Below are 25925 nucleotides of genomic sequence, written 5' to 3' on the forward strand. Positions count from 1 at the left end.
TGTACAAAGAACCATGTGCCAGGCCCTGAAGAGAGCGAGGACTTGACGATGAAGAATGGAGAAAGCTCTGAAACACAGTATACAGGCAATCAAACGAAGTGGGTAACAGGAGACCATCTTTCTGCTTTGCCTCCAGTGGGCCGCTAACCCACACCATTTACCTCACACTCCAGAGGAGTTGAATTGTGCGCCTAGACAAGCAGCAGGGAGGGCAAAGCTAGGCAAGGCAGGACCTGCAGTGTGGGGAGAGCAGAGTCTCTGTAAAGCCCCTTCTCCCATGTTGCCCCGAAGGTGTGACATGGAGAAGAGATGCCCAGTGTGAACCCAACTCTGCCCGTGCCTGCAGATCACGAGAGTGGGGCTGTGGTGGGCAGTGGAGGCAGCTCCCCTCCGACCCACACCAGCCAGGCTTCCTGTGGTGACAGAGCCTGGGCCGCTCCAGGTGAACCTTGGTGCCTGCTCTCTGTCCTCACCGAACATCTGTCCAGCTCAGGGAACTGCCATTTAGTGTGCTCGGGGGAACCCAACGGACACAGGGCCATGCTCTCCTGACGCTCAGTCTTACCTTCACTTCTGAGGTGAACTTGGGGCCCCGAGTGCCATTTGTAGAGGATCAATGCTTTCATCCAGGGAGAGGGTGGGGGCCCTCCTCCGTGGCCAAGATCTTCCCTGATCCTCAGCCTGCCCATCTTCAGACCCGCACGGCCTGCCCATCACCATTTGGCATCTCCTTGACCCCTGAGGGCTGTGGAACCTGATGGTCTGGATTTGAATTTCAGTTCCAGCATTTGCTATAACCTTGGGCAAATCACTCAACCCACCAAGCCCTGAATGTCTCAACCAGTGAAATAAGGATGTGAATGGTACTTTGTTGAGAACATAAAACATCCTACCTAATAATAGACAAATATGCAAATTGACCGCACCTTCACTATGCCCAAGCCATGCCCACCAGCCAAGCCATGCCCACCAACCAATCAGGACGCGCATGCAAATTACCCCAACAAAGATGGCGGCTAATTTGCATATCAAGACAGCGTAGAAAGAAGCCAAGAGCTGCAGAAGGGAGCAAAGCTGCAGAGAAGCAAGCAAGCCGGGGGGAGGAGAAGGGAGGAGCGGAGGTGGGGCCGGGGGAGAAGGGAGGAGCGGAGGCGGGGCCAGGGGAGAAGGAAGAAGAGCGGGCAGGCTGGTGGAGAAGGGAGAAAAGCTGGGGGGCTGGTGGAGAAGGCAGGCGGGGGACAAGGGAGGAGAGCAGGCAGGGCAGGGTAGAGTGCAGCAGGAAACCCTATTGCAGGATTTTTCCTGCAACGGGAACGCTAGTGATCATATAAAACAGATAGATCGTGGTGTCGGTGGTTAAGTGTTCCGTGAAGGCCAGCTACTTTGTGACCTTTGACTCTCTTCTGACCTCTGCCTTTCTGTCACAGCCCAGATCTGGTCTGTCTCCTTCCTCATGATACATCTAATCTTATTGTTGGTTTTTTCAGGGCTTGCTCTTGGACCAACTCCCACTGACGTCTGTGTGCATACCGCTATGTGTTTCCAGAATCTTGAGACTCAGTGACGCCCATTCCAGAACATTCCACCATCCTGAGTAACTGGAACTTGGCTTGCTATGAACTTCACAGAGTGGGCTTCATCAAGAGTTTTTCCTAGAGCCTTCCAAGTGCCCTGTCTGGAATAAGAGCAAAATGACACCTTCCTGAATTTCTCTTCCCAGAAGGTGGGTTATTAGACATTCCTGGCTGTACAGGGACTCACCCAAGGACTGAAGGCATTTCTTCTCAGGCTCTCACTTGAAGCTTTGCCCCACCAACGAGCATTGGCAGCTGCTCCCAGGTCAACGGTAATCCTCTTTTCCTCATCAATGACTTCATTAATGCAGCTCAGGGGCCAGGCCCATAGGGCGATGTTTGCAATGCTTTCATTCCAGCTCAACCAGTCACTAGAATCAGCTTTAGAAACCTGAAAAGTCTCTGGTTTCAGCCCAGAACCTCACCCTCACTCATCCCCTCAACCTCCTGTCCTGGCTTCCGGAAAGCCTGCTCCTGCCACACCCCGAGGGGCTGCACCCTGACTTGCTTCCTTGTGTCAAGGGGATCATTAACTTCTCTGTAATTGCTCTAACCTGTCCAAGTATGAAACACTGGCTACAGCAGAGTGCACCTTGGTCCCCTGCAGTGACCAAAGGGGGAGAGGACTGGGGGCAAGGGTGAGGTGCGGAGCCGGGGGGGGGGGGGGGGGGTCTGGTGTTCATCAGTGGGCGGGGCTTGGAGGCCCCACCCTCCCCAGAGCCAGCTGGGATGCCTGTCTCTCTCTTTTTCTTGTTGTTTCAGCAGGCTTTGAGAAGTTGATCTTTCTCTACTGGAGAGGCTTCCGTTCTTTTCCATCCTGAGAGGACACCCAAAGGAGAAGACCCCCAGTTGCCATGAACTCTGCCATCACCAGCCGTGAGCACCCTGACCCCTCGGTGAGTGCTGGTGAGAGAGGGGGAGGGGGGAGGACGGTGGGCTGCCCTGGAGGGGCCCAGCGTGGAGCCCCAATGCCTGATTCATCATTAGTGGAAGGAGGAAGGACTGACGGATGTCTTAGGAGCTAAAGATCTGCGATTGTTAGACCAGGGGGCAGCTGTGCTCGGACCTCACCATCGCCGGGGCAAAGATTCCTCCCTGAGTGCTGACCTCTGTGAATGAATCACAAAGGGGAGGAAGAGGTGGAAAATTCTCGGCTTTACCTTTACTCACAGGTCGGACCCTTTTGGATCTAAATGTTTGTTTTCCAGGTTTCTCAGGTTATGGTTTTTTTTTATCAGAAATCCTTTCTGAAGCAAAGCTAAAGGAAAGAGAGGGAAGGAGAGAGAGAGAGAGAGAGAGAGAGAGAGAGAGAGAGAGAGAACTGGTATTTCCTGAACAGCCAAAATGTCCCAGGCACTTTATGTACTTTATTTCGTTCCTTTGGAGCCCATGGAGCAAGCTCTCTGTTCCCATTTTACAAATGGGGAACCTGAGGCCCAGAGAAGTAAAGTCAGGGTAAGCCCTGTCCCTATCACCTCTGCAACCTCTGTTGGCCACCGGGACATATCAGGGGGGCCTCTGCTCTGGCCACCGCCCACCGCAGGCAGAAGGAGCCCCTCCCTGCACGCCAGGCAGGGCTGCGGCCCTAGTGATGCTCAGCCAAGTGTCTGCAGGACACGGATCTGGGCTGGACTCTCGCTGTCTGCTGGAGCCGCTCGGCAGGGCCTGCTCACGCGGTCAGCCTCTCGTCAAGAGGCCCTGGCCCCTCTTCTAGAAAATCGTGGGGGCACCTGGGAGAACGCTCCTTTCTTCTCCTCAGAATCATTTCTACCACTACATCATGGAAGGCCCCCCCCCATCCCCCCAGAGAAACCCCAAACAAAACAAATCTTAAGTCAAAGAAGACTCCCTTTTCTGAAGGCTGTGATGTTTGCCACATTTTGGGCTTACCTGGGCCAGTGGGCGCGTGGAGGGGTCTGGGCACGTATCCGTCTCCTTTGAGTGGCCTGTCTGCTCTTCATTTTCCTCAAAGCCTCAACTTCAGCACCCAGATGAGAGAAGGCGCTGTTCTGGGATGCGTTTGGTTTTCACATGTATGTTGCTCTGCGAGAAACGTCTAGGGCTATAAACACGGGAAGATAGCTTCCCAACCCTGAAAGCTTATGGCCTAACTAGGGGAAAGCAGGGTACACAGAAATATTTCTACTTTAAGGGAGAAAATGGTTAATTACAGAACAGGGAGACAAAATGCGCCAGGAGTCCAAGGCAGGAAACTCACACCGGGTGGGGCATCGGGAGAAGGGACGGAGGAGGAGACACGGAGCCCTCGGGTGCAGGGTAACGGAGGCCTCAGCTGGAGAGGCCTGGGCAGTCCCATTGGCTAGAGACAGGTGAATGGGCGTGTTAAGAAATGAGCCTAGAGAGTGGAGTGGGGGATGGAAGGCTGTGCGTATGGAGGGAGTGAGAGAGAAAGTGACCCGTCTTCCCCCCAGGCCACCCCCTTTCTACGGCTGCTGTCCCTGCACCTGCTCCTCTGGCTCTGCTCCAGGGAGCTGGAGGGCGGTCCCACTACGCACAAGGGAGAAACCTGCAGGCAGCGGCCCTTGACGCCAAAAGAGGAGGGCGCCCTTCTCCCATTCACAATGGGATCTTGGACAAGCCTCACTGAGCCTCAGTTTCCTCATCTGTAAATGGGGGAGTGATCAGATGATGGTGAGAATCAAATGAGAGGAGGCACTGGAAGCTCTCTGGAAGCTGTCAAGCACCACACAATGGCAAGCCTCACCAGAATGCTTCTTTTGGTGAAATGACAGCCCATGTGCTGAGTTGGTCAACTCACCTCCACCCCAAAGAGGTGTGGCCCCTCTTCTCATACCAGTGCTCACCAGCAGGGGGCGCTCCATTGAGAATTCATTCTCCTGCCGAAAAGGGGCTCCCAAGCTTTTCCCTGCCCTTGTGTGAGTCACATGCACAGCCTTCTCCCCAGCAGGGGGCTCTCCAGGGATAAAGGTACTCTCCATATTGGGATTGACTCCGAGTTGGGGCATCTTCCACCTCCATTGGAGAAGCCCTGCTCTCAAATGCCTGTTTCTGTGTGGGTCTTTAGTGTGCACTGATCCCTCTCTGATGCACAGGAATCTTCAGGCACACTGTGTGTTTGGGGTTTTTGTTGTTGTTGTTTGTTTGTCCCATCTCTTTGCATAAGTGACGTGAGGTAGTTTACCACAAAAGTCATATTTTGATGGGGCTCTGTGCTTTCCAGCCACGGCTCATGGGCTTCAGAGAGTCACACACTCTTATCAGACAGGAAGAACCAGCTGCTCTCAAGGGAGACACATTTCCCCCAGCTCCGTGTTCTAAAAGTTTTTCTTACTTGGAACCGTATGCAAGGTCAGTTTCCCAGGCATTGTTTTAAAGCACATGTAGAAGTGGTCCGAGTTGATATGGAGGCAGCATATTCAGAGGTCATCATGCTGAGAAGAGTCTTTGAGTCATTGTCTCTTAATAGGAAAAAAGACAAGAAGGTCCAGAACCAACAGTGCCCCCATGTTTCCTTCTCCATCACCTTTTTGAGAATTCTGAGAGGTCCTGGGAGAGGGCGTGAGGTGAGCTCGCTGGTGGAACACACACTGTACCCGCTGCAGTCCTGTGAGCTCATTCACAGGCACACGCGGGAGGCCAAGGGCCCAATCCATGCGTTCTAGGAACTCACAGCCCAGCAGAAGAGATGGATGAGGAAACCGCTCATTATAATAAACGTGCTGTGCCCTGACCGGTTTGGCTCAGTGGATAGAGCGTCAGCCTTCGGACTGAAAGGTCTCAGGTTCAATTCCAGTCAAGGGCATGTACCTTGGTTGCAGGCACATCCCCAGTGGGGGGTGTGCAGGAGGCAGCTGATCGATGTTTCTAACTCTTTATCCCTCTCCCTTCTTCTCTGTAAAAAAATCAATAAAATATATTAAAAAATAATAAAAATAAATAAACGTGCTGTGATGAGGGCTTTGGCAGATGTCAGCACATGGCCTGGGGGCAGTTACACCATTCTGGGACCAGGATCCCCATTTTCCTGACTGGTTGGAAGGAAAACATGCCCATGTCCTGACCTTGGCGTTGACCCCATCCCTTCCTGCACAAAGCTGCTTCTCTGCCAGGGCTTTGGCTCGGCATCCACTCCTTTTGCATGGCCCCGGACTTCACATGGAGGCCCTGCTGCGAGGTATAATATAGAAAACCATTGGCCTTTTGAGTTTGGACCTAGAAATCCCCAGCTGGCCAACAGTTATCCCTGTCTCATGCCTCTGGCCTCTGTGTGGTTGATATCAGGAAGTCCACTTGGTTCCTCTTGAAACGCCCAGATGTGTCCTCGTCTTGTTCCCAGCAGAAGGGTGATGGCGTGCTCACCTATGATGATGGCCAAGGCAGGAAGAAGGATGGCCAACACAGGAGTCCCAGCAGCAGCGACCTGGCCTATGGCATCCTGGACATTCCACCATGGTATCTCTGCATCATCTTGGGGATCCAGGTAATGCCGCCCAGGGAGCACTGGGTCCAAAGAGGCTCTGCCTCAAAAGCCACATCAGCCGAAACCGGTCTGGCTCAGTGGATAGAACGTCGGCCTGCGGACTGAAGGGTCCCGGGTTCGATTCCGGTCAAGGGCATGTACCTTGGTTGCGGGCACATCCCCAGTGGGGAGTGTACAGGGGGCAGCTGATTGATGTTTCTCTGTCATCAATGTTTCTAACTCTATCCCTCTCCCTTCCTCTCTGTAAAAAATCAATAAAATATATTATTAAAAAAAAAAAAAGCCACATCAGTACACACCCAGGTCAAATTAGTCAAGACCCACACTTCAGTTGTGGATATTCTTGTCTTCCTTGTAGTTGACCTCCAAGGGAACTCAGGGCTTCTTGGGCCTCTCTTTCTCTCCAGGAGTTTCGGGGTGGAGGAAGGAACTAAGGAGGATTCTCTTTCTCTAAAGACAATGACTGGGACATTGTGGTGTGTCTTTGTTGCTGTTGTTTTATAAAGGTACTACTTTTAATTTATTTGATTGGCAACAACTAAAAAGCATGACAACCAATGCCTGGGAAATTTTGAAAAACAAGCACTTTTGTTGGAATGTTATTTGGTACAACCTTTCTAGATGACAATTTGGTGATTTCTATTAACATGTAATACGCAAATACCCTTTAACCCTGAGACGTAAGAATTTCTCTGAGGATATGCTTATTAGACTTGTTAAGATAAATACAAAGATGTTCTTATAGCATTATTGATAATAGTAAAACCAAAATCACACAACAAACAAACAAAATATCCACCATAGGAAACCGGTTAAATAATTTGTGACGTAATCTAACAAATGATGTTTTTATGCAGTTGTTAAAAAGAGAAATATATATTTACCCCAAGGTTAGGGAATATTCTCCTAGATATATTAAGTGAAAAGAGCAAAGTAAATAACTGTGCATAGTGTGATAAAGAGGATGATAGAAATAAGTATATGTAGTAATTTTGTATGTTTTGAAGGATTCACAAGAAACTAACAAAGGTATTTAACCATAGCTTTCAACTTCCACTTTTTATTTTGTAACTTTTGATTGCATGGATTTTCTAATCTCATATATGTGTTTCTTTTAATTTTACGAACTGTTCCATGTGACATATTGGGGATGGGATATACATTTTTGTTTGCTTCTTTGTGCTTTTCTATAAAATAAGAACAAATGTCATAATGTGTTGTTTTTTAATCTTTGCCTGAGGGCATTTTTTTTTCATTGATTTTTAGAGAGAGTGGAAGGAAGAGGGAGAGACAGAAAGAAACACTGATGTGAGAGACACATCGATAGGTTGCCTTCCACACGCCCCGACCAGGGTGGGGAGCCTGCAACTGAGGTGGGTGCCCTTGACCAGAATTGAACTGGGGACCCTTCAATCCACAGGCCAATGCTCTATCCAATGAGCCAAACCGGCTAGGGCTGCCATATTGTTTTTAAAATATAAGCCAATAAAATGGTTAACTTAGGTATATTATCATGAAAAGATGTTGAATTTTGTAAAATGCTTTTATTGCATCTATTGAAATGATCATATGATTTTTAGCCTTTATTTTATTAATATAGTGTATCATATTTATTGATTTGTGTATGTTGAACCATCCTTGCATCCCAGGAATAAATCCCACTTGGTCATGGTGTATAATCTTTTTAATGTACTGTTTAATTCCATTTGCTAGTATTTTGTTGAGAATTTTTGCATCTATATTCGTCAAGGATATTGGCCTATGGTTTTCTTTTCTTGTAGTGTCTTTATCTGGCTTTGGTATCAGGTTATACATATGCTGGCCTCATAAAATGAGTTTGGGAGTGTTCCCTCTTCTTCAATTTTTTTGGAAGAGTTTGAGAAGGATTGGTGTTAATTCTCCTTTAAATATTTGGTAGAATTCACTTGTGAAACCATCTGGTTTTGGGCTTTTCTTTGTTGGAAGTTTACTGATTCAAATTTCTCATTCGTTAGCAGTCTATTCAGGTTTTCTATTTCTTCATGATTCAGTCTTGGTAAGTTGTATGTTTCTATGAATTTATCCAATTTGTGTCTTACAGTATTTTGTGTCTGTTGTATCAGTTGTAATGGCTCCTCTTTCATTTCTGATTTTATTTCTTTATATTGTCTCTTTTTTTCTTAGTCTAGCTAAGGGTTTGTTTGTCTTTTTAAAAATACACCTCTTAGTTTTGTTGATCTTTACTATTGCTCTTTTGGCCTCTTTAATTTATTTTTGCTCTGTTTTTTGTTATTTCCTTCCGTCTGCTAGCTTTGGGATGAATTTGTTCTTCTTCTAGTTCCTTTGAGGTATGATTTCAATCTTCTTCTTTTTAAAATATTTTTTAATTTATTTCAGAGAGAGGAAAGAAGAGGGAGAGAAGGATAGAAACATCAATGATAAGAGAGAATCATTGATCGCCTGTCTCTTGCACACCCCCTACTGAGGATCGAACCTGAAATCCAGGCATGTGCCCTGACCAGGAATCAAACCCTTTCCTCCTGGTTCATGGGTTGACACTCAACCACTGAGCCACAATGGCCGGGCATGATTTCAATCATCTTAAATTTGATATGGCTGTTTTGTGACTCAACATAGGATCTATTCTGGAGAATGTGTTCAGGTCTTCCTAGTCAATGGTCTTGCTTCTACCTTGTGCCTTGTTTTCATAATGAGCCTCTCATCTTGTTCTTGTTCCTTTTTTTTAGAGGAAATATTTTTTATTTTTAAAAAATCTTTGAGAGTATTACATATGTCCCTCTTTTTCCCCCCATTGCCCTCCTCTACCCAGTTCCTGTCCTACTACAAGCCTTCACCTCCTATTGTCTGTGTCCATAAGTAATGCATATATGCATATAAATTCTTTGATTAATCTCTCTCGCCTCCCTCACCCTTCCCTCTGATAATTGTCAGTCTGTTCCATGTTTCCATGCCTCTGATTTTATTTTATTCACCAGTTTATTTTGTTCATTAGAATTCTTGCTCATTTATTTTGATTTTTAGATTCTAATTGTTGATAGATATGTATTTATTTCCATTTTATTGTCTTCTTCTTCTTCTTCTTCTTCTTCTTCTTCTTCTTCTTCTTCAAGAATACCCTTCAACATTTCATGTAATACTGGTTTGGAGATGATGAACTCCTTTAGCTTTTTCTTGTCTGTGAAGCTGTTTATCTGACCTTCAATTCTAAATAATAGCTTTGCTGGGTAGTGTAATCTTGGTTGTAGGTCCTTGCTATTCATCACTTTGAATATTTCTTGCCACTCCCATATGGCCTGCATAGTTTCTGTTGAGAAATCAGCTGACAGTTATATGGGCATTTCCTTATAGGTAACTAATGGCTTTTTTCTTATTGTTTTTAAGATTCTCTCTTTGTCTTTAGCTGTTGGCATTTTGATTATGATGTGTCTTAGTGTAGGCCTCTTTGGGCTCCTCTTGTTTGGGACTCTGGGCTTCCTGGACTTATAAGTCTATTTCTTTCACCAGGTCGGGGAAGTTTTCTGTCACTATTTATTCAAATAGGTTTTTAATATCTTGCTCTCTCTCTCTTCTCCTTCTGGCACCCCCATAATGCAAATGTTGGTATGCTTGAAGTTGTCCCAGAGGCTCCTTACACTATCTTCATATTTTTGGATTATTTTTTTTCTTTTTGCTCTTCTGATTGGGTGTTTTTTCTTCCTCATATTCCAAAGTGTTGATTTGGTTCTCAGAATCCTATCTTCTACTATAGACGCCCTTTAAATTATTCTTTATTTCAGTTAGTGTATGCTTAATTCCTGACTGGTCCTTTTTCATGTCTTTGATATTCTCACTAAGATCCTTAAAAGTCTCATTAAGTCCCTTAAAGCTCTCATTAAGATCCTTGAGCAACCTTGTAACCATTGTTTTGAACTCTGTATCTAGTAGTTTGCTGGCTTTCATTTCTTTCATTTGCAACATGTTTCTTTGTCTCTGCATTTTGGCAGCTTCCCCTGTGTTTGTTTATGTGTATTAGGTAGAACTGTGATGTCTCCTGGAATGGGTAGAGTGTAGTGGGTGTCCTGTAGAGCCCAGTGGCTCAGCCTCTTCAATCACCTGAGCTGGGCACTCTAGATGTGCCCCTGTGTGGGCTGTATGTACTGTCTTGTTGTAGTTGAGCTTTGATTGCTGTTGGTGTCACTGGGAGGAATTGACCTTCAGACCAATTGGCTGTGAGGACCAGCTGCGACTGCAGTGGGAGAGCTGCTGTGCAGGAGACACCCCTATGGAGCAGGACTTGCTTCAGTGGGGCTTTGGTGCTCACTGAGTCTGCCCCTGGAGTGTGTCGCTTGTGGATGTGTAGAGCTATAATCTGCTATGGTCTGATGCTGACCACTGGGTGCACTGGCTCTAGGGCCTCTGAGGAAGTGCAAAGTCAGCCACTGCCTGGGGGCTACCTGGTAGGAGCTACAGAGAGGTCTGCAGGTGGCTGCTACTTGTATTGGGCTTGGAAGTGCCCAGGCATGAAGCAAGGCAGGCTGGTGCTAGTGCCAGGTCTTGTGCCTTTTATTGATAGGTTTGGGGCACACTGATGCCAGCTGCTGCTTGTTTGAGAGATTTTAGGAAAGTTTGAAGCCTGAGCTAGGACAGGCCATTCAAATGGAAAAGCCTCTGCAAACAGCGTGGGTGGGGTTGCAAATTGGATGGGGCAGGTCTCAGGGAATCACCAGGATGGAGTGAACAGTATGAACCAGGCTAATGGAGACTCATATATATAGCTGTAGGCAGCCTGGGATAGGAGAGATTCCAGCACAGGAACAATGACCTCTGTCTGGGAGCATCTCTGTCTGGGAGAAAGCCGCCCCCAAGTTCCTGCCCTGATGCCAAACAATCCAGTTCCTCCCCATATGTCCCTGGGTCCCCCAAAGCCACCTGGCACTAGAGCTCAGAGGGATAGAGTCTGAGTAAGTTTGTGTGCTAGCCCTTTAAGAGAAACACCTGGTCAGCAGCCTGGTCAGTCACAATCCCCGCCGGTTTTTACAGTCCGAAGTTACAGGAACTTCTCTTCTCAGCTCTGAAACCCTGGGCTGGGGGGCTGGTGTGGGGCTGGAACCACTTGCTCCTCATGGGAGGCCTCTGCAGCCGATATGCCTCCCGGTTGATAAAAAACAGCACATGTGGGTATCAGACCAGCCCATTTTGCAACTCCGCCCCTCCTACCAGTCTCAGTGTGCTTTCTTCTTTACTTCTCTGATTGTAGGACTTCCATTCAGCCAGCTTTCAGGCGGTTCTGATTGATGGTTGTTCAGTATTTTAACTGTAATTTTGATGTGGTTGTGGGAGGCAGTGGGTACCGGTGTTTACCTATACTGCCATCTTGGTTCTCCCACCTTGTTCTTAAAGCTCCCTCCTTGGTTCCTGGTAAGTCCTCCTGTGCTGTGTTCCTGCCTTGATTTCTTACCCAGGTGTCAGTGTCTGGCACTAGGGTCCTGCCCTTCAACTCTAGATCTCTTGGCTAGTTTCCTGCTTCTTGCTGCCAGGCCTTCTTTGGGTCCCGCTGCTCTCCCGGATCTCTGCCCGTCTGTCACCCATGACCAGATTCCTCTGAGACTAGAGCTGGAGCTCTCGCCTCCGGCCTAGAAACCAGAATGAAGGCGGCGCAGGCATCCACTGCACGCAGCACCTGTCCATTCTCTCTGCTCTGCCCACAGCACTTCATCACTGCCCTGGGGGGGCTCGTGGCCGTGCCGCTCATCCTGGCCAAGGGCCTGTGTCTGCAGCAGGACCCCCTCACCCAGAGCTACCTCATCAGCACCATGTTCTTCGTCTCTGGCATCTGCACTCTCCTGCAAGTGTTTTTTGGAGTCAGGTAGGTACGACTTCTCCCTGTGGATTCTGACTTCCACCTGCCAAGGTATCGGCAAAGTGTGCTTGGATTGCAGCCAGAGAGGAGGTGAGGAAGCTGGTGGGGCGTGACAGAGGGAGCACAGGGCTTGCAGCCAGAGAGGAGGTGAGGAAGCTGGTGGGGCGTGACAGAGGGAGCACAGGGCTAGCAGTCGGAGCCTGGGTTCAAGTCCCAGCTCCAACCCTTACATGAGTTCAGATTAGCTCAGGCAAAAATTTATTCTTTATTAACTTACAAGATCAAGCAAAGAGAAAGGCAAGGTGCGTCATGCATCAGGAACATGTTGAACCAGGGACTCCAATGCCACCAGGACTTTTTATCCATCACTTCTTTCTACTTAGGCCTGCCCCTAATACTGGCAAGACCCACACACTCCATGTTTAAATACCACGGGGTTATAAACCAAGCTTACAAAGTCTTAAATAACATATGTGCCGATCATCTTATCTGGATGTTTCTCTTAAAGGGCCAGCACACAAACTGGAAGGCCAGGCTTGCATTTAGAATTCTCTGACTCCTTAAAGTCCTACTTTGGATTCTGGCAGCAAGCAGGGAAGGCAGCCCCCAGCCATGGCCTTCCTCCTTCTCTTCCCACCTTGACTTTTGCCCAGATCACAAATGGTCTTGCATGCCTGAATGTGACACCCCAACCTGCACATCCAAGTTCCACCCACACACAGCTGCCCCCCACACACCAGAGTCCCCAGACAGCTGCCCGTGGCCATCCTTCAGGCTGTGTCATGGGCTGTGTGCAGCAGGACAGACCTGGGAAAGAGGCCCAAGCAAGATCTGGAAGAGGCTCAGGGCCATCTGGGTGGAGAATTCTTGGGACTCAAAGAGGAGGGGCCTGTAGATTGAGGTGGGCATATCTCCTTGGCCCTGCAGACACCTCCCCAGAGGAGGCCACAGTGGGACCCTCAAGAGCATTGGGCTAAGTGCAGGGGACTCCCCTTCCCTAGTCTGAGGGCAGGGCTGTCCCTTCACCCTACCAGGCCTGTTCTCCCAGACAGACTTCCTGCTTAGACTGTGGACGGGGCTGCTGGCATTTACCCCCTAAAGCAAGCAAGTACTGCTCTGGCTGGCCTCACATTGTAAAATTCCAGGGAAGAGCTCTGATTGGCACAGCTTCAGCCAAATGCCCGTCCCTGGACCTACCAGGGTGACAAATATGGCAACTCCCATTCAGGAAAGTTTCCTGATGAAGCAGGGAGATGGATTCTGTGCTGAGTAAACAAGACAATAGACACTCACTGACCAGATCTGTGGGCTGGCACCTGTCAAGTAAGGCAAATGGTGATGTGTGCCCTGCTCCCTTCCCGTAGCACTGAGATACTCATGTGATAACTGTAATTCTGTCTTTATTTTATTTTTTATTTGAGTTATTTTTTAATTGATTTCAGAGATGGAAGAAGAGGGTGGGAGAGATAGAAACATCAATAATGAGAAAGAAGCATTGATTGGCTGCTTCTTGCATGTCCCACACTGGGGATCGAGCTCACAACCCGGGCATATGCCCAGACTGGGAATCAAACTGTCAGCTCCTGGTTCATAGGTCAACACTCAACCACTGAGACACACCAGCCAGGCCTCCCTTTTTATTTATCAACTAGAGGCCCGTTGCACAAAGAGATTCGTGCAATAGGCCTTCCTTCCCTTGGCTTCCAGCACCGGTTTTCCTTTAGCAACCAGGACCCAGGCCTTCACTCCGGCCGGAGTCTGGCGCCTTTGCTGCAGACTCCAGCCAGAGTCTGCCTTCTTGGTCTTTGCTGCAGGCTCCAGCTGGAGTCTGCCATCTTCATCTTTGCTGCAGACTCTGGCTGGAGTCTGCCATCCTCGCTGCAGACTGCCGTCTTCCTCTTCCCTGCAGACTCCAGAGTCTGCAGTCTTCATCTTCGCTGCGCCTGGAGTGCCGCTCCTGTAGATCCCTTCACTGCCCCCCCTTCCCTACTCTCCCTCTCATAGCAGCTATCCTGCCCCACCCAGCCACTCCATGCCTGGAGCAGCTGGGCGGCCGCCATCTTTGTCATTCTAATTTGCATATTCCCTCCTGATTAGCTGGTGAGCATAGCGGAGTGATGGTCAATTTGCATGTTTCTCTTTTATTAGTGTAGATCAAGTCCTTTATGTGTATACTAGAGGCCTGATGCATGAAGATTTGTGCAAGAATGGGCCTTCCTTACCCTGGCTGCTGGCACAGCCTTCCTTCCGGCCAGAGCTGCCTTTCCACCTTCCCATGCTTCCCAGAGGCCCGGAGTGGCTGGGGCAGTGTGGAACGCCTGTGTCCCGCCCCACCCCTGGCCACTCGGTGCCTGTGTATGCAAATTAACCTGCCATCTTTGTTGTGTTAATTTGCATACTCACTCCTGATTGGCTGGTGGGCATTGTGAAAGTACAGTCAATTTGCATCTTACTCTTTTATTAGTGTAGATGTAGGCTGCTAAACTCAGTCTGAGTGAAACAAAGTCCTGTTGCTATGGAGCTGGCCTGGACAGAATTGGGAAGAAAACCTTTTACTTTTTGCAAATGTGTCTTTGGAGCCTTCCCCCTCCTCATTTCCACACATCCTCTCCCACCACCCCCTGCCCAGTGGCTCCGTCCAGGCACCATCTTCCCAGGAAGGCCTCCTGTGGGTAACCAGCCCTTTCCTACTCAGACCACTGGTCTGGTGTCTTCTGCCTTTAGCAATGATTTAGCATCTAGTCCACTTTGCCTGCACATCAATGAGAACCAAACCTTCTCTGGCAATTTCTCATATCTGATAGTTGTCAAATTTTCCAGACTTGCTTCTGGCTTCACACATTTAGAACCTTGCTTCTCATCCACCAACCACATCCGTCAGGTGCCAGGTGCTGTAGGACACATTTAGGTCACCATGCGACCTCTGGCCCTGCACCTCCATGTCATGACGTGCAGTGGGCTGGCACCAGGGTTACACCACGATACCTCATTTAGTGGTCTCAGGCCACCTGAATATGTCCCAGTGCATGCAAACTACATTATCCTGACTCCACTTCCCTTCAGCCAGATCCTAAAAGTGCTCATGGCCTTTCGGATGCCTCCTGGTACGAGGTGCAGAGTTAGGGAGGTGGCAGTGGAAAGAGACACTAGCGGTAGCCAGTTTGGCTGAAACCTTTTTTTACAAAGGCCTATGGCTCATGATCACATTGGACCCTCCTTGGACTTTAGAAGGAGCCATGCAAGTGGGAGGCCCTTCACTGTAAATCTGCTTTTGCCCTAGTCTGTGCCAGGCCTGTGCTTAAGAGAAAATGATCGTTGAGAAAAGTTAATATCCATTTGTTCTTTATCAATCACCTGTATCAAGCCGTACCAGTGTAGACTGGCCCAAGGTTGACCAGTTGTTTCCAGGAGAGGCTGGCTGAGGAGAATGCTCATTCCCAGCGTGATCTTCTTGCCTAAATCAAACACTTTCCAGAATGCTTCCTTCTCAAGTCATTTCCAGGAGGAATAACAATGTTGGAGTTCTCCCCACTTCTGACAAGAGTGGGAGATGAGGTCATTTTCCTTCTTCCCTCTTCCTTCTTCTGACACCATCTCTGGGAGCCCAGGTTTCTTCCCAACCCCCCACCTCGGACTCAAAGAGGGACAGGGTTTGGTCTGGTCTGTCTCTCAGGCCCCTAAAATCCAGGCTCGGTTCCAGGAATGTAAGATGCTGTGGTGGCATTAGAGAGGCCCACAGCAACCTGGCTGGACACCCCGGAGCTCCCGTCCCTGCCCCACCCCAAGGACAGTTATAATCACAAAGCTCTTCTGGGTGGGAGAGCTCCTCCCCTTCAACCTGAGATAGTGTTGATTCCAATTACAGAAAAGCTGCGAGCTTGGAAACTGAAGGCCTGAATCCGAGTCCTGTGGGCTTCTGTACTGTGGGAGCTTGGACAAGTCCTTGACCCTCGCCAGGGCTCAATTTTCTCACCTGTACAGCGAAGGAGCTGAATTCTACAGCACCTAAAAGTCCCTTCTCTCTCTAATATTGTGGGTGCCTATGATATTGACAGAGAAGATGAGAAGGGCTACATTTCAACGGGATAATCACTAGTAACAGTGCCTTAGCCTTCTAGTTAATGCTGTGAGACATATAAACTAATTAGGAGTTAGGGTTCAAACAACTTACACCCTAATTAAACATGTGAAGAAGGAGGGAAATAAAATTAGGAAATAAATGCCATTAGACTAAGGTGAGGAGCTGGGGATAAACTCGAGTTTGGTTCCACTAATGAGTTAGTGCCTAAGACATTACAGCTTGCAAAAGCTAACTGACAGCTTATGAATCAAAGGCCAACTAGATTTTGATTGCTGGTTATGGGCTAGCCAGTATTGCATAATGTAGTTTTCTAGATATCGCTGATGTTACAGTAAGACCCTTTGCTGCATGGCTGACACTCTAACCAATGAACACACCGGCCAGGGCACTGTGCAGTTTAAAAATACCACATAAACCTAGTTGTTAATATCACCCCTGGGGCTGATATTTCTGTGGCTTTGCCAACTCATAATACCAATCCCATTAGATCTTAAAGGTACATTCCTGAGACTACAGATTTTGACATTTTATCTCTTCTTAGGAAAGACACAAGTCATGGTTGTAAAGGAAAATGGTGGGGAGTTTTCTCCTCTTTGGACCTGAGTGTACAGAGGCCATGGTGAAAGGTGGAGGGAGTGTCTGCTTGTGATGTCTGTGGGATGTTGTGAGATTGACCATTGAGATTACTCCCTCACCTTGTACCCAGACTGGCGCCCTTGGCAATGGTTCCTAAGGGTGGGTGTGGGCAACATGGGGTGGGGAGCAGGAGAAGGAACTGGTGGAAAATGCAATTGGAGGGTCTGAGTATAGAGTATCAGGTCCTTAATGTATCATAACATATTTGTGAGTCTCCTGAAGTCCTATTTGGAACAAGACGAAGTGTAAGTCAATAGCTAAAGTTAGTCCGCAGCATGCCGGCACTTGTGGGACATTATCAGAGCACTTCTTTCAAATAAAATCTAACAAAAACAAAAAAATGGGAAAGAGGGAGGATCTGAAATAGATCCATTGATAATCCCAGAATGGTAAGTTTCAAAACGATTAGTAGTAGATCCAATGAAAACAAGTCCATCCCAACTGACACATGTTGTGACATCACATGAAGACAGCCAGGCCTCAGACATTCACCCTTAAAAGTTAACATGATCCCCTAAAAGGGACGGACATTGCAGGTCAGGCTCTGCTCCACCAGGGCCGAGTGGATGGCACGGAGCAAGGAGGAATTGACATAAAGATGCAACCTTGGACCATCCCAAGCACATGGATTCCAACAAAACAAAAGAAAACAAGGGATGTAGAACACAAATCTTGGAGAACCAACCTCCAAGAAATGGGAATGCCAAATAACAGTTTAAATAGTCCCATACTACAGCATCCCTTATTTACTTGTATTGAATTTACTGAGGTGACACTGGTTAACAAAATTATACAGGTTTCAGGTGAACAATTCTACAAGACATCATCTGTATATTGTATTCTATGTTCACCACCCCAAGTCAAGTCTCCTTCCATCACCATTTTTCCCCCACTAAAGGCCCGTTGCACAAAGATTCATGCAAGAATAGGCCTTCTTTCCCCTGGCTTTGCTCCCGGCCGCCTGGGAGCCTACAAGTCTTTGCTCCCAGCTGGAGCACTGCTCCTGTAGCTCCCTCCACCCCCCGCCCTCCCTCTCATAGCAGGCACCCCGCCTGGCCACTCCATGCCTGCATATGCAAATTAACCCATCAGCTTTGTTGGGTTAATTTGCATGCTCACTCCTGATTGGCTGATGGGTGTCGCAGAGGTACAGTCAATTTGCATATTTCTTTTTTATTAGTGTAGATGCCCTCCTCCATCTCTCTGCATCCCATCTACCCTGGCCACATAATAGTTGTTATTTAGAGGAATCATTGTAATCAGTTAAAATGTCATAGATGTGCCCTACCTTCTTGGGAAGTGCCCACACATTTCGGAGGAAATAATAATGAAAATCACTGCTTTTTACTGAGTTCTTCTATGCTCTTGGCATTGGGCTAAGCATTTACAAATATTTTGCCTTCATAGCTACTGTTTGGGGAGAGTACTATTATCTTTATTTTATCAGAGAGGACACTGAGGCTTGCAGAAGCTGTGCAACAGGCTAGGTCATGCAACTGGTAAGGTAGGAACCAGGTTCACACTCACCTTTGGCCTACTCCATGCTCCCGATTACAGTATCATAGGGCAGTGATGACGGGTGAGGAGGCTCAAGAGCTCCTGGTTAAGTCTGTGGCCTCGGGGCCCTTTCCCCATCTATAACGTAACAAGGCCACGTGGGATATGTTCCAAAGGGCTCTTCTAGCTCTGAAATGTTGTTAAAGCAGCAGTTTATAGTTTACAAGACAGACATTAAAATCAGAAAGTGCATGTAGAAGAGTAGTGAATCATACTCTTGGGCAAATTTTAAAAACAGGGGTTGCCATTATGGTAGAAATGAAATTAATTATGAAAATTTACTTAGATTCATGGTTGTTAAGTTTTTAAAAAGTTATCCACAGATACCCCTACCACCACCTGCATGTTCCTGCCCTGTGTTCAGTGTATCCCATTATCCTCTGGAGCCTTATGGGTCTAGTTTATGAATCTAATCAGTTGCACATTAAGATGACCCAGGGCTTCTGCCCTCCCAAGGCCTGGGCCCACTCCTAGATAGCCCACCACCTTGTCTGAACCGGGCCTTGCTGATTCTAGTGCTCAACCAGGATACAAAGGCCATTTAGACAGAGAGGTGCTTCCATAAACTACATTTTCATTTCATAAAATGTGTCCAGTCATTCTCCAGAATAATTCTTCAAGATATCCTAGTAAAATCCTGAATTCAAAAATACCCCACTAGCCCAGCTGATGTAGCTCGGTGATTGAACTTTGACCTATGAACCAATCAGGAGGTCATGGGTTTGATTCCCAGTCAGGGCATGTGCCTGGGTTGTGGGCTTGATCCCCAGTAAGGAGAATGCAGGAGGCAGCTGATCAATGATCGATGACTCTCATTGATGTTTCTATCTCTCTCTCCCTTCCTCTCTGAAATCAATAAAAAATATATTTTAAAAAACACACACAAAAAAACCCCACCCTTCTCGTATTAAGAAAAAGCATCTGGCCCTAACCGGTTTGGCTGAATGGATAGAGCGTTGGCCTGCAGACTGAAGGGTCCCAGGTTCAATACCGGTCAAGGGCATGTACCTTGGTTGCGGGCACATCCCCAGTAGGGGGTGTGCAGGAGGCAGCTGATCGATGTTTCTCTCTTATAGATGTTTCTAACTCTCTATCCCTCTCCCTTCCTCTCTGTAAAAAAAAAAAAAAATCAATAAAATATATTTAAAAAAAGAAAAAGAAAAAGCATCTGGACTGGGTGTACCACAGTGTCAAATGTGATCAAGTACTGGGGTTCCTTGGCCCAGTCCCCAACCCCGAATTCGATTGTCCAGGGTGGGCAGACTAGGTTAGCCTTGATAGGCTGTGACCTAGTGAGAGAGGACTGTTGGAGGTTGACCCTCAGGCTGTGTGCTCCTCGAAGGGCAGTCCGAGAGGCACTGCTCGAAGTCCTCACAGCAGCCAGAGTGACAGGCCGACCAGGAGGGAATAGGGTCTGGGCAGGGAGCAGCCCTGATTATTGACCTCAAACCCGTTCTGTCCACGTGATGAAAAGGAGCCTGAAGGTAGAGGTCTGGGACTGAGGTTCATTTTTGAAGGCACAAGGGTATCTTGCGACCGAGATGTTAGGCTGTGCCTCTCGTTGGTGGGAGAAGGTTGCGGAGTGAACTGTGCTCTGGTCCTGGAGTCTGGGGAAGATCTGCTGGGACCCGGGTAGACAATGGCACCCACTGAGCGTGTGTGCTGAGCTCTATGCTGTCTCCAAATTATTTCCCAGAGCCTGACGCTCTGCTCCTGGGCTTGTATCTCCAAGATGGGGGTTAGGTCTGCTTGTCTTTCCCCTCCCCTCTCCTACCTGTCGAGGTTTGGGCAGGGTTCGTGGGTCTGCGTGAAGGCTTGGCAGGAACTCCCTGTATAGGGAGAACAGCAGGCGTCATGTGTTGCCTCGAACCCTAGCTAGGACTGGGGATTAAAAGGCCCCTCGTTGGGGCAGGGACAGACCAGTACTAAAGAACTGTGGGGGTGACTGTGTTCTTCCCCTCCTCCAGGCTGCCCATTCTCCAGGGAGGGACGTTTGCTTTTGTGGCACCCTCCCTGGCCATGCTCTCCCTTCCCACCTGGAAGTGTCCTGAGTGGACACTCAATGCCAGCCAGGTGAACACCAGCTCTCCTGAATTCACCGAGGAGTGGCAGAAGAGGATCCGAGAGGTAACGGGACACGAGGGAGGGGGTGGGGGTTGGTGTGTGGCGTGGAGAGGTACTCAGTGGGGGTTACTGTGTTGATTCATTTGTTCAACATTCATTGTTCAGTTCACCTCTAGGCAAAGGCCGGGGCATTCAGATACTGCTGTAGATCAGATAGACAAGGAGGACCTAATGTCCTAGTGTGTGGATGTGCAGGCCAGGGTGGGAGGGAGAGACAAAAATATCCCAATAAGTAAATAAAAAGGGGGAATTTCAGGGAGTCATACGTGTAATGAAGAAAATCAAGCAGGATGATGAGCAAGAGAGGAACGGGGGCTGCCAGGTGGAAAAGATGGAGAGGGACTGAAGATGCATCATATTTCACATGTTTCAAGGAGGAAGAGCGCAAGCGTTTTCCTCGCCAGTCCCAGGAGGCAGAGCGGGCAGCGGGCAGTATACCCTTGTCTTATCATCAAATCATCAAATGTCATTGTTTATGCCAAGTGTTGTGCTAAGTGCGAGGACAGCAAAGAGGAGAGGGACACATCCCAGTGATGATAATGAGGAGAGGGAGGAGGGGGATGATGATGATGATTGTAGTGATGATGATGATGATGGTGATGGTGGTGATGATAGCAGCAGCAGGTCATAGTTACTAAGCACGTAGAGTTTTCCCGACATTCTGCTGCGAGTTTTTCATGGATGCACAAGTGCCTCATTGACCATATCCACAGGAGGCTCAGATTAAGGGGAAAACCAATGCTCAGGACCAGGCGTCTGCCAGTGGGGACTGGCCGCTCCGTCTGCCCACTTTGGACAGCTGTGCCCGTGTGCTTCTCTACTGTAAGACCTGCCCCTGCTTGATCCAGGTGTCCATCGGGGGAAAGGAGCTGCTGGCCTGGACGTGCACTCGGAAGCTCGGCCAGGCTCCGGGTGGGCTTCTCTAAGTGATAGCTACTCAGGATTCTTGGCAGAGAGTTCAGTCCCACCCCCAGGGGCAGGAAACTAGGTAGTTCCCCGATCTCAACATCCTCACCTGTGGGCTGGCGGGTGGGGTACTATCTGAGAGAATAAAGGTCACTTCAGATTTCCAGGAAGCCCAACCATCTGCCTCCCTGCTGACCTGAAACACCGCGGCCTGGAGCTGGGCCAGGGGTCACCCCCGGCGGAGCAGGGGCAGGCTTCCCCAAGCACCCCATGATCATGGGGCTCCAGTACAAAGTTTGTTCAGGCCTGAATGTGACCCCACTTACTGCGACCCCACTTACTGCAGGCTCACTAGACCTGAACCAGGGACATTCCTGAACTGAGCAGTCTGTTCCCTAGATATCCCTGGGAGCCAGGCCAGGAAGCCCTACGCCAGCGCCAGCGGGTCCATCTTGTAGCCCACCCCATCCAAGTTCAGTACCCCCAGAGCCTCATGGCTGCATCTGGGGTCACATCCCCTGTACCCGAAGCACAAAGGAAGAGGGACTCAGAGGAGAGACTTGGTACAAGATCCCTATTCTTACCCATATTTGACCAACGAGAAGGAATAGATTGTATCGCTTATTCCCACATCGCCTCCCAGTGTTCAGTACAATGAGCCCCAACCCAGAGTCCCATCTCCGGTACTTTAGCTCCATCTGCTGGCCCCGCGCTTTTCACCAGTGCTACAAACCGGAGGATGTCACACGTTTCAACCTCCTTTTATGAATTGTCTGACCGATTGGTCTCACTCGCTAGGCCAGCCTATTGGAATCGAAGGCGGCTTCTCCGTGTTTCACTGAGGCATGTTGTCCACACACATCTCAAGTCTTGAAACCGCGGAGGGTCGGCAGACCCCCTGTACATTACAGTACCAGCCACAAGGAAAAGTGAGGCGGGTACAGGGCCAATAGGGCTGTCGTTACCTGCCGGGATCTGAGAAGTAACGGAGAGGTAACACTGAGCTGTGGTTCTGTTTTAAGGAAATGGTGGTAGCAGGAAAAGTAGAAAACTGGGAAGAGATGGCAAGTTCAGTTTTTAAAATCAGACCCATTTTAGCCTCACCTTCCAGGGTCATGGTAGTTTCTATGTATATTCTTAGGCTGCTCAGTGAAATGAATGACAGCAATGGGTAGGTGGGATACATTAGGGTTATTGTGTTATTATAAGGTACTCACACTCCCCGTGAAGTGTTTTAAAGTTATGTGAAACTGAACTTGGGTTAGCTGTAAATGTATATTACATACTCTAGGGCAACCACCAAAACAGAAAGTTTAAAAAGAAGAGAAAATGCTAAGAAAGGAGATACAATGGAATCAAATAGATGCTCAGTTAAAACCACAAAAGGCAGGCCAAGCTGGCATGGATCAGTGGTTGAGTGTCGACCTATGACCCAGGAAATCACAGTTCGATTCCCGGTCAGGGCACATGCCCGGATTGCAGACTGGATCCCCAGTGTGGGGTGTGCAGGAGGCAGCCAATCAGTGATTCTCTCTCATCATTTATGTTTCTAGCTCTCTCTCTCTCTCTCTCCCTTCCTCTGAAACCAATAAAAATATATATTTTTAAAAAGAGTCATTATCATCATCACTATGATCAACAAATACTTTTGTTTTTTAAATCCTCACCTGAGGATATTTTTCCATTGGTTTTTAGAGAGAGTGGAAGGGAGGGAGGAGGGGGAGAGAGAGAGAAACATTGATGTGAGAGAGACACATCAATTGATTGCCTCCCACATGCTCCCTGACCTGGGTTGGGTGATCAAGCCTGCAACCGAGGTACATGCCCTTGACCGGGAATCGAACCCGTGACCCTTCAGGTCCTCAGGCCAACGCTCTGACCACTGAGAAAACTGCCTAGGCCCTAGGGCAATAAATACTTTCGAAGGCTACTTCCTGAGAAGGTTCATATTAAGTGAAAATGTCCAACAGCTAGTCCAGAACTAGAGAGAGGAGTGAGCTCGGCGTTCTCCTTCTCTCGGTGCCTCTGGGGTCCTGCTTTGCCCCTGCACTGCCTCTGAATGCAGCACCCAGGGGTGACCAGCTGTAGCAGTGGCCTGGCTGGGCTGGGCTGGGGCCCGCCGTCTACTGCAGGCTCCCAGGTGCCTGAGCTGCCCACTCTTCAGTTGCAGGGCGTCATCATGGCCGCCTCCTGCTTCCAGATGCTCATGGGCTTCTCGGGACTCGTTGGCTATCTCATGCGCTTCATTGGCCCCTTGACCATTGCTCCGACCATCTCCCTGGTGGCCCTGCCTCTCTTCGACTCTGCGGGCAATGATGCCGGGGCCCACTGGGGGATTGCCGCCATGTAAGTCCTCTCCCGGGAGGGAGAGCCGTCTGAGTTCTCTTTGGTGGAAGATTACTCAGCAAGAATACTCAGAGTCCTGGATATTGGCCAACTCTGTGCTTTACAAATACTCCCAAGAACATTGTGATGCCTTAAAAAGCAGTGAGATTGCTGCTTGTAATTTATTAGTGGCCGGGTGCACGGATTCGTGCACCTTGAAAGGAAATTAATTAGAAGGTGGCCCGTGGGTCGGGACTGGGCAAGATGGGCTGGCCACGCCCTGGAGCCAACCTCCCGTGGTCCCTCCCTGGCCAGCCACACCTGGGCGCCGCGGCTCAAGGGTGTCTTCGGAGTGAGTGGGGTCCCTCCAGCAGGTGGGGTCCCTTGGCCTGGCCTATGGGGATCGGGCCAAAACCGAGGGGTCCCAGAGTGCGAGAGGGCACTCTGCAAAGTTGCTGTCATATAGGGTGTGGAATGCAAACACAAGTGTGCAGTAAACCAGATTCAGGGCCGACAGTGCCCCAGCAACAACATAACCCATGGCTGAAGGTGGAATTGTACAGCCCCGCGAGGAAATGGACTCCCTCCTCTCTGGTTTCAGGGTGCATCACCTGAGAACCATCACTGCCAAGTCACTGCAGCTCGGCAGCTCCTGTGTTGAGCATCTGCCCCCTGGTGGTCAGTGCCATCATACCTCCTGGACAGTCAGACTGTTGGACGGTCGCTTAGCCTTTTATATATATAGATTATGACTGCTATTTACTATGTCATTAGTATACACAGCCTATGGGGTAACCACAGGCAGTGAGGAATACTTCGTGTGGGGTTCACAGTAAGTTGATACCACCAGTTCCCTGCCTACCAGGTTTTCATTGAGCAACTGTTTGTAAACCTCTGGCACCCGGGAAGGGAGCAAAGACATGGCCTCATATTGCCGTGTGGGCGAGAGGAGTGACACCAGGGGGCAGTGATGAGAGGGAGAATGCCGGGCATGTTCGGGGAGGGGTGGTGACACCAGCTGGGGCATCAGGACGGCCTCCTGGACGAAGAGGCCCCCAGCATGCACACAGAGCTCTGCAGGGACCTGAGGGTGACGCTGGACACTCGTTCACTCTGCCACTGTAGTCTGACCACAGCACCTGCAGAATCACCTGGGAGAGAGGGCCACCTCAGACCCTGGCCTCGTGGCTCCAGCTGCTGGATCTATTCCGCTGCCACCCACAGGGAAGGCTACCCCCGCCCCCCACTTCCCACTAGTTCTCTTTAGCCACCAGCAGCGTCTGAAAGGGGACAGCCCTCCTCCCCAGAGCCGGCAGGACGCTGCCTGGGCTGCAGAGCAGGGCCTGGCGGGGGCCCTCCCCCGGCGGCTCAGCGTCCTGGTCCCCCGCTCAGGGCGGCCCCGGCTGCCAGGTTGGGTGTGGCATGTTTCTGTTGCAGGACCATCTTCCTCATCGTGCTGTTTTCTCAGTACCTGAAGCACATCCCAGTGCCCGTGCCCCTTTACGGACGACAGAAGAAGTGTCACACGTCTAGCGTGCACCTGTTTCAGCTCTTCCCCGTAAGAAGGACTCCCCATCTCTTCCATTCTTAGTTGGCTCACCTGGAGAGTGAGGGGCAGTGTCTTGTATTCCCGGATGGCCCCCAAATCAAATGCTCCCCCATCTGCAGTGGCCTCCCCTCCGTGACCTTCCTTAGTCCGCCTGTGGTCTGTGGGAACGCTCCCTGGCCGTTGTGGTAATCCCATCCCAGGTCTTCCTTCAGAGCTCCTCTCCCAGGAGCAGAGAACCCTGCCCTGGGTGCTGCTCTGGGCACTGGTGTGGGACAGCCTCCTCGTATTCCCCGGCCATTCACAGCGAGATACTGGGCAGACAGCCAGGCTCACGGCTAATGATATAAAACTCAGGGACAAGATTCTTAGATCAGGTTCTTTCTCAGTGGCTCATGGGTAATTCAAGTGCCCAGTGATGATGCTGGCATCTCCCTCTGCAGAGGCTTCTCTGTTGAATGTGCACCACACTGTCAAGTATATGCAGCTGTCAATCACGCAGGTGATGTCAGGTTTACCTGACTGGGAACTCCACTCCACACTGTAAGAAGATACCTCCACAGAGTGATCTCGTTGGTCCTTCAAGGCCCCTGTAGGCCAGTGGTTCCGAAATGTAGTGTGCACATGAGTCACCTGTAATGAAAAATCCAGCCACCAGGAATGAAAAGTCGTCTATCTGAGGACCAGCTGTAAAAACTCCTGCTTCAGGCTCCCCAGAACAGTGATTGTACCTCCATTGCACAGATGAGCACACTGAGGCTCAGAGGATTTTGATCCAAGGTCATGTGACCAGCAAACAGCAGAAAGGGAGACAGACTGCGTAATAAGTACCCATGTTAGTAGACATTCTGCCTGTTTGACACAAGGGCTCCCCG

The 25925-nt window shown here is 49.3% G+C and overlaps 1 protein-coding gene across 1 annotated transcript in view; it reads left to right on the plus strand.

Moving 5' to 3' along the window:
• The first annotated feature begins 1048 nt into the window (after window positions 1–1048).
• LOC103294168 (solute carrier family 23 member 1-like) overlaps window positions 1049–25925 on the plus strand; it is a 31363-nt gene continuing 6486 nt past the window's right edge. The window contains exons 1-8 of the mRNA XM_054726228.1: window positions 1049–1121; window positions 1488–1723; window positions 2337–2470; window positions 5896–6036; window positions 11724–11881; window positions 20117–20276; window positions 23344–23525; window positions 24942–25062. Coding sequence (XP_054582203.1) covers window positions 2429–2470; window positions 5896–6036; window positions 11724–11881; window positions 20117–20276; window positions 23344–23525; window positions 24942–25062 — 804 coding nt within the window. The 5' untranslated portion in view covers window positions 1049–1121; window positions 1488–1723; window positions 2337–2428. The remainder of the gene's footprint in view (window positions 1122–1487; window positions 1724–2336; window positions 2471–5895; window positions 6037–11723; window positions 11882–20116; window positions 20277–23343; window positions 23526–24941; window positions 25063–25925) is intronic.

This window comes from Eptesicus fuscus, chromosome 14, assembly GCF_027574615.1.
Source record: "Eptesicus fuscus isolate TK198812 chromosome 14, DD_ASM_mEF_20220401, whole genome shotgun sequence".
In the NCBI taxonomy this organism is placed as follows: domain Eukaryota; kingdom Metazoa; phylum Chordata; class Mammalia; order Chiroptera; family Vespertilionidae; genus Eptesicus; species Eptesicus fuscus.